Source organism: Temnothorax nylanderi, unplaced genomic scaffold, assembly GCF_030848795.1.
Source record: "Temnothorax nylanderi isolate EJ_2023f unplaced genomic scaffold, tnyl_v1.0 TNYL_tig0116_pilon, whole genome shotgun sequence".
Classification (NCBI taxonomy): domain Eukaryota; kingdom Metazoa; phylum Arthropoda; class Insecta; order Hymenoptera; family Formicidae; genus Temnothorax; species Temnothorax nylanderi.
Window position 1 is genome coordinate 154,909 of NW_027249178.1, and position 13,200 is coordinate 168,108.

Consider the following 13,200-nt stretch of genomic DNA (forward strand, 5'->3'; position numbering starts at 1 on the left):
ACGTTCTATACGTAATCATTCCGGAATTTATTTCTCTCGATCGAGCTATCATAACTAATCGTTATCACTCCTTTCGAGAGTAAAAGAAAAAATTTAAAAAAAACGAAAAATCGTTACCACTCCTTTCGAGAGTAGAAGAAAAAATAAATTTTGAAAAAAACGAATAAAAGTAAGCATAAAAATATTTTAAAAAACGAGGGTAGAGAACGGAGGAAAGAAAAACAACTCAATTCCTGGTTTATCACAAGACGTATACAAATCAACTTTTATTAGAAAATAAATAAAAGTGTTGCGGACAGTGAAGAGAAATAGGACGGAATCCGAGAAATGGGGGGGGGAAGGGAAAACGCTCTCTCTGATGTTGCAGTGATGTCTTCTTCAATATCACATTGCCGCACGAGAATTTCGGTGGTTGGGAAAAACGGAGAAACAGAAAAAGACGCGGGTGTTCGTGTCTATGTGTATTCGTATAAGGCGTGTCATATGTAGCTCTAAAATAAAATCAAGATGAGTTTTTTTATTCTTCAGTTTGGCTGCCGGGTCTGCGATCCAGTGAGTGGTCCACGATTTTCCGTCTTCTCTGAGGCTCTCAAAATTCCTCGGAGATGCTGATTTTGACGATCGTCGTCATCGATGGATCCTTGGCCTTATATTTGTCTCAATTGGAGTTATTTAGATTCCCGAGAAACCAGATATATCGTCGACGAAGTTGTCTGCTGTCAATGCTGTCATTATTATGATTGATAAGATTCGGGATGACTGCCATTTCGGTATGAACCACTTTGGACCAACGGGTTTAATCGAGGGGCATCGTTAGACGGGGGGTTTCTTAGGCCCAGCCGTGTCCATGAGTCTTCACGACGGAGATCGCGGGTTCCGGGGCGGGTACGTAATGCTCGACGCCGACGAGATGTGGATGCGGAATATGGGGACCGCTGTAATGTAGTCTAGTGACGTGGTCGTTTCCCTTGATATGCAGGGGACCCGGATGTGGGGGTGGAATGGCGGGCTGCTGGGGAATGTAATGCGCGTGGTAGACTTGCTGTAAATAATAATAAAATAATATTAACATTATGTCTAGAATAATTATTAGACACTTTTTAAATGCTGCTTTTGTGTAAGTGTGAGGATAGTTACGCAATTGACAAAACAGAGAAAATAAATCATATCAAATAATAAAAAAATAATATATAGATAATGTATATGATAAAATTAAAAATTAAAAATAAATGTTATATATTGATGTTATAGGTATATGTATTACAAATTATGCAAGAATATTCATCTATATTAATTTCGCAACGAAATGCGATCACAGTGCGTAAAGTATTGACTCTGAAATTATTTTACAAAACAATATTACAATCAATTGAAAGCAATTTAGACTCAGTAACATTAATAATAATTTACCGTAAAAACTAAGATAATAAATTAATTTTGATTATTAAAATTAATTGTTAATAATTAATTTAATTTCAAGAAACTTGTACAGAAATAAAATATGAGTAATTTCTTAATTAAAAAATTTGTTATATATTTATATGTTTATATGTTGTGCTCTTTTGTTGTTGTATGATAGAATTATAATAACGTAAAGATAATCAATAATTATCAAAAATAAATTCAGAAAATTGTATAAAAGAATATTTTATTTCCCTTATAAATAAAATGTCAGTTTGAACATTACTACCAGATTTCTGAGCAGTTGTGAAAACGAACCAAACAAAGGTAATCCAAGCTGCTTATCATTAATTATGCAACAAGGAGTTGGAGGCGGAACAAACGTTACGTAAACGAGTTGCACCGATTATATTTCGGTGCAATTGAGCCGGGTTTCGTCACGGCCCCTTTATAGGTCTCCGATTAAGTAGGAAATCCAATTAATTTGCTATCGCGGACACCTATTCCGTTGCCGGTTCAGCTGCAGCGTAAAGCAAGAAAGACACGTAACTGCTGATCAGATCTAGTAACGTAATATAACATTAGAAATCGACTGGCCATTAAACGGAAGGAAAGGCGCAATCAACGACATGAAGTAACAGTTTCTGCTCGGTTTCCCGTTTGGACATTTTCCGAAAACCGTTATTATTTATCTATCGTCTGTAATTTATGTAATTATGGTAATACTATCATCTTAGATATCTTAAGCCACACATCGCGCAAGATATAATATATTAATGTCTCATTGCCTAGCGAATATTTTTCGATTTCTATCACGCGATAAACTGTAATTAGCATTTATTAACTTATTTATTGTTTCAGTTTGTCTTGAATTCACAGAACCGAAGTATATCCCGTTTACTTAGCTTAATGTCAAATGTTTCTAATTCTGAATACTTCAGTGATATTTCTCTACCATCATCACCGTAGCGACTTTAATTTTAACACTTTCCGTTATCTCATAGCTCGTTACCTTCATCACGCAATAAATTATCTAGTCGACTTGTTTGCAGCTCTGCCAAAGCCACAGAGAGACGATTAAATATCCATCGTGTAATATAATCGATCTCTCTCAGTGACAGTTCTCTACCACTATTACCTTGGCGTGCGCTACAGGAGCAGCGACCTTGAGGTAATTCGGCACGGGCGCGACCCAGGGCTGGGGCGCGTGCACCACCGGTGCGGCATGCACCACTGGAGAAGCGTGCACCACAGGAGCCAGCCAGGGCTGCGCGATCTGAGGTGCGTCAAACAGTCGTTTTTCACATGATCGGAATCGATCGCCTTGGTAACACGGGTGTTACGTGAAGTTACTTTCCCGCCGAGTACGTCCAAAGTTACTCGGTCGCCGGAAGAGAAATAGAACGAGCCTTCGTAATCCGCATGATGTTGATCAATCAGCAATGGTGTTTTAAGAAATGAGGAGTTATCACAAGTCGAGAGAATATAGAATTGCGATGAATAAAATGAGAATAGTGGTTGATGTAGAAACATCCACGAAGACGAGAAGAAAGATTGAAGAAGGCTTTGTTACTGGATGTAATTGTTGTATAAATTTATCGATCAGTAGATTAAAACTTACAGAGATGCACAAGAAGTTCAAGTACCTGTCGAAGTATCAGAATATAAAAAGTGCAATTAAAGGCGAAATACATATCAGTCATACTTGATGAACGACGATGACGACTTACTTTTAAAAGATTAATTTGCGAACCAAAAGATTTTTTAAAAACCTAGAAGTCTTTCCCTCAAAAATAGATGAAGAAGAAATGATGATTATATAGACGGATGCCTTATTAAAGTGCGTTTTCTCGTCGAGATTCGAGTCGCTCGAATATCACTTGAATAACGAGGTATGTTAATTATTTAAGAAGACAGAAACGTCGAGAGTCACTAAAAATTAATAATAAGAATGGAATAATTAAAGTTTGATTAATCACAAAAGTGAAATCCAGAGAAGTGGTAGTAACGTTAACAGGCAATTTACATTGTTACAATAAAATTAGTATTACTACACGTTTGCGTACACGCATTCAAAGAGAAATAATAATGTAAATTAATATTTATGTAAATATGAACTTCTTTAAATGACGATTATAAAGTACTTGCCTCGTATCCAGCGCTGACGGCAGCCACAATGGCGAACAAAACAATCTGCAATCATACAATAATATAATGCAGTGTAATTGTAATGCATACAATAATAGTATGTAATAATGTGTAAGATATATATATATATATATATATTATATATATATATATATATTAACAATATATTCAGAATATATTTAATCCTTGTGTCGTGATACACAATAGAAACTACAGAAAACTAATACATTTAATTGTATATTTTAATAAATTAAAATATGCAATTAAACATAATTATTAACAGCTTAAATTAAGATACACATAATAATTAAATAACTAATTAATAATATAATTAAATATTATTTATATATATTTAATTAATATCTTATGTATTTTATATAAATTATACATATATATATATAAATCAAATTAATACTTTTTACCTTTTATTTAATTTTTTTACGTTAATGTAATAAGATATCTAAATTACAATTTTAGAATATAAAATAAATTTGTTGCAATATTTACTTATATAAATATTATATAAATAAATATTTATTTATATATTTAACATTTATAAATATAATATAAAACAAATATAACAGAAGTACTAGGCAAATGCAAAACTTGCGCGACACCGTGTGACAGAATCCCCAAGATCAATTGCAGGGGGATTATTCTCGGGCAACACAACGATTAACTTTTACTTCCTCGTGTTATACTTGCGAGGAGAAACTTACGAAGAACTTCATGGTGTGTGATGACAGTTTTTCTTGTGCGCTACGCGAGAAAACACTACGTGTTCGAGGGGCGACGCAGTATGCTTTTATAGCGGAGCCCTGCCCAGGCCCAGGGGGGCCCAGGGATGAGGCGGGGGCACGATTGCACTGCTTCGGATGCGGACCCCTTTCACCAATAGCGCGACCCTTTCAGATCCCTTATTGGGAGCTTGATTCCAGTCAATCACGATGCCTGGCTTCCGGTAACAAGTCGACACCCTTAAAGATTTTTAAGGATCATGGACCATCGAAGGGGGGCACTCCAGATTAAATCCGCTTGTCGTTAATTTGATTCATAGAAAAAGCAGGTCGCTCGAATGAAGAACACAGGTTAGTTTACGATGCAAGATAAGATCTATAATTTGCAAAATCTGAAATAAATATTTTTTAATTTTAAGGATTTATTCTATTTCGTAAGATTACGTGGGAAAGTAGATTTATATAAAGCTAAATTATTGCGTTTCGCAAGATTGAATGGGCAAATAGATACATACGTACAAAACTAAAGGAAAGTAGAACTGGACTGTATACCCACCGCGTGACTTCACTTTATAATTTTTTTAAATGATCGTAAAGTTAAAAGAAAAAAATTTTTTATTCGAAATCAGAAAGTTTACAGTCATGAACATCTAGAACTGTTGCTACTGATTGTGAGTTAATTTACCGCATGTCACTGTAAATGATCACAGTACTTTAGTCTGTCTTCTACTGTGTCTCTAACGTTAGACATTGTCTATTCCAAAACAAATCACCTTGTACGAACGAATTGCACAACTTTGACAAACGGCATCATATCATGTTCACAATCGTCTTAATAAGCACCGCTGATTTCTGACTTCTTGTCTAAGATTGATCACTCCGGATCCACAGATCACGGTCGTGATGTTATTGATCACGATGTTAAATCGCAGTTACTAACCCAGCATGTAACGAGTAACGTTCGCAAGGCGTTTGCGTATTGCAGGTGCGTCGGCCGTAACGCGCATTGATGAAGTCGGCTGATTAGGATGTAACACACTTCAGGAAAATGCGAAGGCACATTTAAGAGAAAGAAAACGTTCGGGTGTTTTTTTTTTTGTTACGCGACTTGCGTAAAAGGTATACTGTGCAACCATAAAATAACAATTGACCCTATCTTTCCGCGCGATATCTCGCTGTAATTACCTGAGATAAAATATACGACTCGCGTAATAGCGCGCAATTACGTTATGATACTCCTGAAACGGAAAATACGGCGCTCATCTGTTTTTCTCAGACTTTTCACGGCGAGAAATCCCGCTTTTAGGACAATTTGCCTTAACTGGACCTCAATTAAGGCAAATTTAACAGGAAACCGGAGAACAATAGATTTCCGTAACGTGAGATGTCCGTTCTATTGCTGTCGATTTCGCAATCGTACCCCGTACCTATATTTTGAAAAAGACGAGTGGGAACGACGATATAGCATGCAGAGAACGGAAAGCACAAGCAAAATTGATTTCTCATTTCGATTGCGACATAAGACGCGACTATTCGTTCCGCCGTTTTCTTCTTCAAACCGTATAAATAAAATTTTTTTCTCTTTCCTACAATGTGAAATCCTTCCGATTTATGTCTAATTAATTTATGCAGAACACAATTCCGTTCAACATGCAGTATATTAATTTCATAACGGCGAAATTCGCCGTTTCTTCACTCGGATCGAGCCTAATTAACTAACTGACGATATATAGTTTCGTTCTATATATGTATATTAATTTTGCAATAGCGAAATCTGTGTTTCTTTAATCGGCATTTAGTTCGCAGCGCGCGAGGAAAACCGTGTGATCTGTTTCTTCTGTCAATCGTTTCACTAGACTTGGGATCGTGTTGAAATCGCTGTTACGCTGAGAAATTGGTGCACATGCATATAGAGGTAACAATAGAACTTTTCAGAATTACTATTGCTCCTCATGGATTACTCAGATAATATGTGATATAACGAATAAAGCAATATTTTTGCATATGCAGTAACCTCCTTCTATAATTTATAAAAGAAAAAAATATTTTTAAAACCTAACAAATGTTTTATAAATGGAATATATTTTCTTACTTTTATATAGACATAGTAAAAATGTTATTAACGTTGACAACAATATGTAAAAAAAATTATACTAATAGTCTATTAATTAAATACTCTATTATTTCATTATGTCGATTGTGATTTAATCTTTTTCTAAAAATGAGTTTCTAATCAAGTTTTAAATCAAGTTTTCTCTTGCGTGTTAATTCGTATTTTTATATTCTAAGATATATAGTAAACAAAAATTGTTCCTCTTTACAGTTTTAATGCAGTTTTAGTAAAGTTTTAGTACACTTTAATACAGTTTCTTTGAAGCAAAAATTCTTTAGTTATATTGTGAAATTGTAGACATATTTCGTATAGTAGCTCTGTCTTTTAATTTTTAATACACAGTAGTTCCAGTAATTTTCCCCTTGTGCGTCATTCACCCTCGGGTCTAATAAACGCGCGCTTTACGAGCAGCGTTAATTTCGCAACTACTGCTAGTTACTAGAGGTAGTTATAGCCATGAACGCATTTAGTTCTGGGTCACATCGGAGTACATCTGGCCCCCCTCTCTCTCCCTCTCTCTCCCTCTCTTTCTCTCTCTTGCTTCCTTTGAAAGCACGAACTGCATGGTGCGATTTTTGCGAGCGCAAAATCGTCGTTTCCGAGCGATGGAAGTGAACGCCCCTGCATTTCTTCGTCGTCGGCCGCGCTTTTTCAGACCGATTAGCAATTACCCGTAAAGACTAAGGCCGACGGTCGCCTTTACTCGGTATAAAAGCCGCGGTGCGCGATTTGCGCAACTTCAGCCAAGCACGATTCCTTGCATTTCTCACAAGTGTATGCGCGGAACAACCCCGCGTGGATGTAGATACGTCGTGCGGTGGAATCGTTGCAAAACCTGGAAAGTTTAACGATTCTCATTATTTTGTAACGTTTCATGTTCGCTCTGTTCGGATCAGATGAACAAGAAGGAAGAAAACGATAGAGGGAGAGAGAGAAAGAGAGATGGACGCGTGTTTGTCGATGCAGCGGGCGCGCGAGAAATATTAATGCAACGCTCACATTGCATCGCGCTGTGACGCCCGAGGGAGATTTCGCGAACGAAACCTTTACACAGTCTTTGAATATTTCAGAGACATGGTATGGACGTATCGGAAAGGGAGAAACGACCATATTTATTTCTCGACAATTCGTATAGAAATATTTTTTTACGTAACGACACGTAAAATATCGACAAAATGATATGAGTAGAAATATAACGCGGTGTAAAAGAATAAATAATAAATAAGTAAAAGTATGTAAGTAATAACACAAAAATATGTCGCCGTGCGTTTTTTTACCAGTACCATGTATAATTTCGATTACGTTATATCGCGTGGTTTCTTATTAGCCAGGTGCAATCTGTGCAATTTGATTAGATAATTGACATATGTGGATAAAATCTTTAAAAAATCGAAAATTCACCTTCCACTCGCTTATGCACCACTGCACCGCAGCCCGAACGCGCTTTCCCCCGCGGAAAACGCATTGCGGCAATTCGTGCATCGCTGCACTCGCTAAACCGATCTCCCGTACATGTACGAAACAGTTTTCGCTTGTAATACATAATACATTAATCGAATCTATGTTCGCTTATCTTCGCTATATCTTCGATGTTAATAGTTTATTATTTGTTTCTTTAATTCACTAATAAAGATACATTTGTTTAAAAAAAAGAGAGAACAAGTATCAGCGTACAAGAATATATAAGAAAGTATAAAATTTGAAATTTATGCCATTTCCTGATTATTAAAGTTATCTTATAAGCAGAGCCGTTTTCTCATGCGCTCTTTCTGAATAATCCCGCACATGAATGGTAGAAAAGCAAGTGCAAACGCTTTCCGGCCTCCGCAATAGCGGCAATTATGCGGTAGCAGCTAATTATCTATTCTCGTCTATTATCTCTTCCTGTGCGCTAAGAGTCAATCGCAGTCGGTCGGCAAGATATAAATAAAATGGATGTCGCGATTTGCCATTAATAGACGCGCGAATCATCGAGTGAATCATTCATCGGCGAGTCACGATTTATCCATCTCATGCGGTATCTCATGGCATTCTCATGGCATCCGGCCATGAAAATCGAGATTGAAACAAATGGATAAACGAGTCGTTAAGCATGTTTATTTTTTCGTCAATAACACATTCGTTTATTAAATAACCGAACTTGAATACGCGAAGATATCGCGTTATGTTTTTTGCTCTTCCCTCCGATTTCCACGGATGTAATTCGATGCATGGACATTCGAATTCCGCTCATTATTAACCGCCGCATTTACGACGATCTTGTGTAATGTTGCATTGTGTTCCATTTGTAGAGCGGCTGTTCTATTGCGCAGAAAAGTGATTTCGCACGATAACGCGAATGCGATCGCGCACCAAAACGCGCGAGAATATTCGCGAATAATTGCTGATGGAAAAAAATCGTTTAGACTCCTTACGTAAGATCGATATTACATAAAGAACTTTCATTGTAAAAAAGATCGCGGTATAAGAAACGGAGATTCATTACTTTTAATTGAGCTTAATCGTATAATTTAAATTTACGGCAGAAAATATAGAGAAAGCATATATACATATCAGAATATATGTTGCATTTTTTATTTATTATGTATATCTCAAGTTTTGATATATATATATCCGTTATTTGTATATTGATTTCTAAACTATAGAGATAAATTGGTACACATTTTATATAAATTTAATTTTTATTTTAAAGAAACTAATAACAAAATCCTATTTGTTCTTCACACAAAACTCACTTTATAGCACATAAAATCTCCGAAGGAAGCAGATAATAAGGAGATTATCTTTTACACGTAGATAATGAATGTAGAAAATTATTCAAGGCTTTAAGGATGAAATAAAGGTGATTACAAGCGCTAAAATTAATGAAGCACGGTAATCATCCCGAGCGTGATTTCATTATGCGACCATTTATGTTCAGAATAATGGTTCAACCAAATGAGGTCAGATTATTATAAGTCTTGATGCGTAGAAAAACTAAATAATTGTCAATAAACTAATATAAACAGATATGTATTTAAATTAATAATTAATACTAAATCAATATAATATTAAAAATAAATGCAATCATAACTATATAAAATAAGTATAAAAAATTAAAAAAATAATTATTATATAAAATCAATCTTAAATGAAGATTTTTTTAATTCCAACTGTATAATCATATACAGATATCCTGTATTCTTAGGCAAAGAGAACGAGCAGTTATAAAAAAAATCACCAGGTGCGTTCGCTAAATCGTGATCTTGACGATCGACCGGAATGCCAATTGATGACTCTTCGTTTTCATTGCAACGAGCAATGTCGATCAGTTTTTATGTCTGCCAAGCCGAGACAACTGCTCCATATTCCCATCCAAGGATGGCCATTAAAAGATCTTTAAACTTCGCTCAAGAATCTCGGGAATCTCACAAACTTTTGCAATCAATTTATAACTAATATAAAAATTAGAATTTTATAGAGACAGAAAAGTAGGAAAATATGATTCTACAAAATTTATAACATACTACATATGAACGTTGAAAAGCAGATATCTAACGTAGCAAGTACATGTTTCTAAATAATCGAAGTAGTTATTAAAAAACACGAATTAATATTGATAAGTTAATAGAATTATATCTTTAAATTTCCTTTCTGTTCATGTCTCCAAATGGTATAATTGAATCTTATCAGTGATTCCTCGCGTTCATCCTTCCTCTTCGATCAGGAATAATAATTAATTACTCCGATTCCTCTTCCTCTGTTCTGGCGATCGCCGGGGTCCGCTTCGCCTTCGCGAGCGTAATTAAATGATTAAAGCTTGACCAGGCCGGAGGGCGTAGTCGCCCGCGGGCGGCGTGGAAGTTTACTTTCTAGGCGAGAGTGATTCTGTCGTTCGCTCGCGTTCCTCGCAGATATGGGAATCCGCGTTAGCCGTCGGGGATCGTGGCGCAATTGCCATCCTTGGACGCGAATCTAGAGCAACGCGCTCGACGTGCTCGACGTGCTGGAAACTGACCTGACCTATCGGCTTGGGAGACCATAAAATCTCGATCAATCGCGATGGACCGTACGAAATTTTATTCAAAACTGAGTTTATTTTATTAAATTTATAATATTTCTGTTATATATATTTAAATATTTATTATATAGAATAGATATTCATAAATAAAAGAATTTATTTATGTTTTCTTATTAAGATGTATTATTAAGCAAAATAAGGGAAAATCTTTCAGTTCAGGTGTTTTCGCGATTATTATCGCAATAGCCACTGCAGACATGACACAGAAGCAAGTGTAAGAACGCGAAAGACTCTTGTCGGTCTATAATTCTTGAATAATAGAAACCATAAATCTTCGTCTTGAGAACACAAAGAATAGCTGAGTGAAAAAGGTTCACGGAATGACAATGCTATTTGTAAGCAAACCAAGCTCAATAATCATTAAATAAATGAATTATCGATCAATGTCCCCGTCCGACTCTTTATTAATTAAAAAAACGACAAGAGGGTCCAAAAATTGAAGGACGACCCAATTAACCCAACGAGCAAATTAAGCCCACTTTAAACGATCTATAATTTCAGACGGAATTCCGTAAACCTCTTGTTTATCCACGTAATTAATTATAATTAAACTTCTATTAAATTTTATAATTATACTATCGAAAACGAATTTTATAATTATTCTATCGTGAATTGTAAGAGATCTAGAATGGAATTCAGTGACTGAGTGCCATCTAATTGCGCCAGAATGTCCAGCAATGACTTTGAGAACGACGAACATGGAAAATGATGCTTCTTATACGCGCAAAATAACACGGTTCTCCAATGTGACGAAATGGGTGGTGCTATCCAATACCCTTCACTCGCGAGTACTTCGAATCGCGCGCTATGTGCAAATGACAGCGATTTATTGCGAGCGCTATTCACTCGTGTGAAGAGACATTACTGCACCATGCAATTTATCCAGCATGCTCCGTAAAAATAAAATACGAACGCCAGGAAAATGCAAACCTGACCTATTTTAGCCAATATCAAAGTTTATGATGGACATAAAAATCCTATAAATTTCGATAAATTGTAGAATTGGATAAAGCGAGAGAGAGAGAGAGTTCGATAATTACATGGTAATCAACAACAACAAATGTACAGGAAATTGCGTGTCAACATTTTTTTTTCCATTTTAACAGTTATTTATACAATTGAATTTTATTTTCAACAATATGTTTTCACACGTATTTATACGATGGGATTATTTGTGCCGGAATAATGAAAGGGTTTGCGCGCTAATAGCTCGGAAACACAATCAAAAATATGAAAGCGCGATCCCGAAAATGCGTAACCGAGTGCAACGGAACATCGCGATTCCCACGGAAGTGATTCGTTTCGCATTTTCCGCGAGCCCCGCGTCGCTACAAAACAAATCGTTCGCGAGCGACGCATTGAAACTGTACAAGCCGCACGCACATATACACATACGAACTTTCATCGCGAAAGCGTGGCGTTGGCGATCGAAGGAGAACCGTATTACCGTATCCCGGAAGAAACCGCGCCGCCGATTCTGCAACCAGAAGCGCGTTGTAAAAGTCATTAAACAGTTCGTAACCAAATTGCGTCGTTCTCCTCCGCCCCTCGTCCCAGCTCACCCTCCTCGACGCCCAACGATGTCCGAAAGCGTTCTGCATACCTACTGCGCGTTTCCTGCATTCGAAAATCACGCCGCGAAAGGATAAGAAAAAACCGACGCGTGTTATTACACGCCGCTAATCTTCCTGTCGGGCGATTTGCAGATTAATAATTATTGAGACCCGGCGCGATTGTCGGTAATGGTTTTCAACGCGATATACGATACAGATATGTAGGAAACGTAACGGGCTGTTACGCTATATATTCTATGACATTACACGCTTCTATTGCTAAGACACATTTAACATATTAATGAATTCTGAAGATAAGGAATGTCATTTTTGCACGTTCTTTATTCGCGCGATTCGCAGTGCCCGCGAGTGAAGGGTATGTGCATGGTATATAATTTCATAACAACAAATTAATAAACAGCTATACGAGTCAAGCGCGGTACGTGGTGCGCAAGTAAAGAAATTAATAGTTACAGAAGTTATTATATACACTGTAACGAATTACAGTGTATATAATATACATATACATCTATTATAGCTGTGTTTCAAGTCTGACGAATAATCGGCGCGCAGTTTATCAAGTTGGAATAGATGTATATGTATATTATGTACATTGTAATTCGTTACTTCTGTATAGCTATTAATTTCTTTACTTGCGCACCACGTACCGCGCCTGACTCGTATAGCTGTTTATTAATTTGTTAACATTTTCACGAGTCTAATGACATATTTTAATTTCATAACTGTAATCATGTTAATCGCGCGATAATATGGGCGATGAAAGATCTCTCCCCTTTACATTAAGATTATGTCAAATTTAATTATTATTAAAAATTGCATGTATTCTCTCTCTGAAAAAAATGTCTTGTATTTTAGAATATTGGAGACTCGGGAAAGATGTCGGAGATAAACAAGAAGATAAAACGGAAGAATCCTTTCTACTGGCACGAGGCCCAAATTGCGCGACACAACGCTCGCCATGACGCCGGATAACGATCCGTATAGCAAAACGTTTTTCAGACCATCTATTATTTTTGGAAAGCAGCTACAACACCTTTCTTAACGTCCTGCCGCGAAAAGTTCAAAGAAACCGAGGGAGAACCGTTTATACATATCACCGATCTTTCGTTATAATGCCGGACGTACGCATGATTTATTTCTGACAAACCGCGAGATCGACATGCACTT

General features: G+C 36.4%; 1 protein-coding gene across 1 annotated transcript; it reads right to left on the reverse strand.

The window, feature by feature from the left end:
• Nucleotides 1-230: 230 nt before the first annotated feature.
• LOC139776272 (uncharacterized) lies at nt 231-4,323 on the reverse strand. The gene is made up of 3 exons (XM_071712843.1): nt 4,269-4,323; nt 3,550-3,594; nt 231-1,042 (listed from the first exon to the last, which is right to left on the reverse strand). Exons 1-3 carry the CDS (start codon nt 4,278-4,280, stop codon nt 830-832), a joined length of 270 nt encoding a protein of 89 aa, XP_071568944.1. The 5' UTR covers nt 4,281-4,323; the 3' UTR covers nt 231-829.
• Nucleotides 4,324-13,200: the final 8,877 nt, after the last annotated feature.

Coding starts and splice junctions, on each gene's coding strand:
- LOC139776272 (XM_071712843.1), bottom strand. Junction 1,043..3,549: donor CCGTCAGCGCTGGATACGAG/GCAAGTACTTTA, acceptor TATTATTTACAG/CAAGTCTACCACGCGCATTA.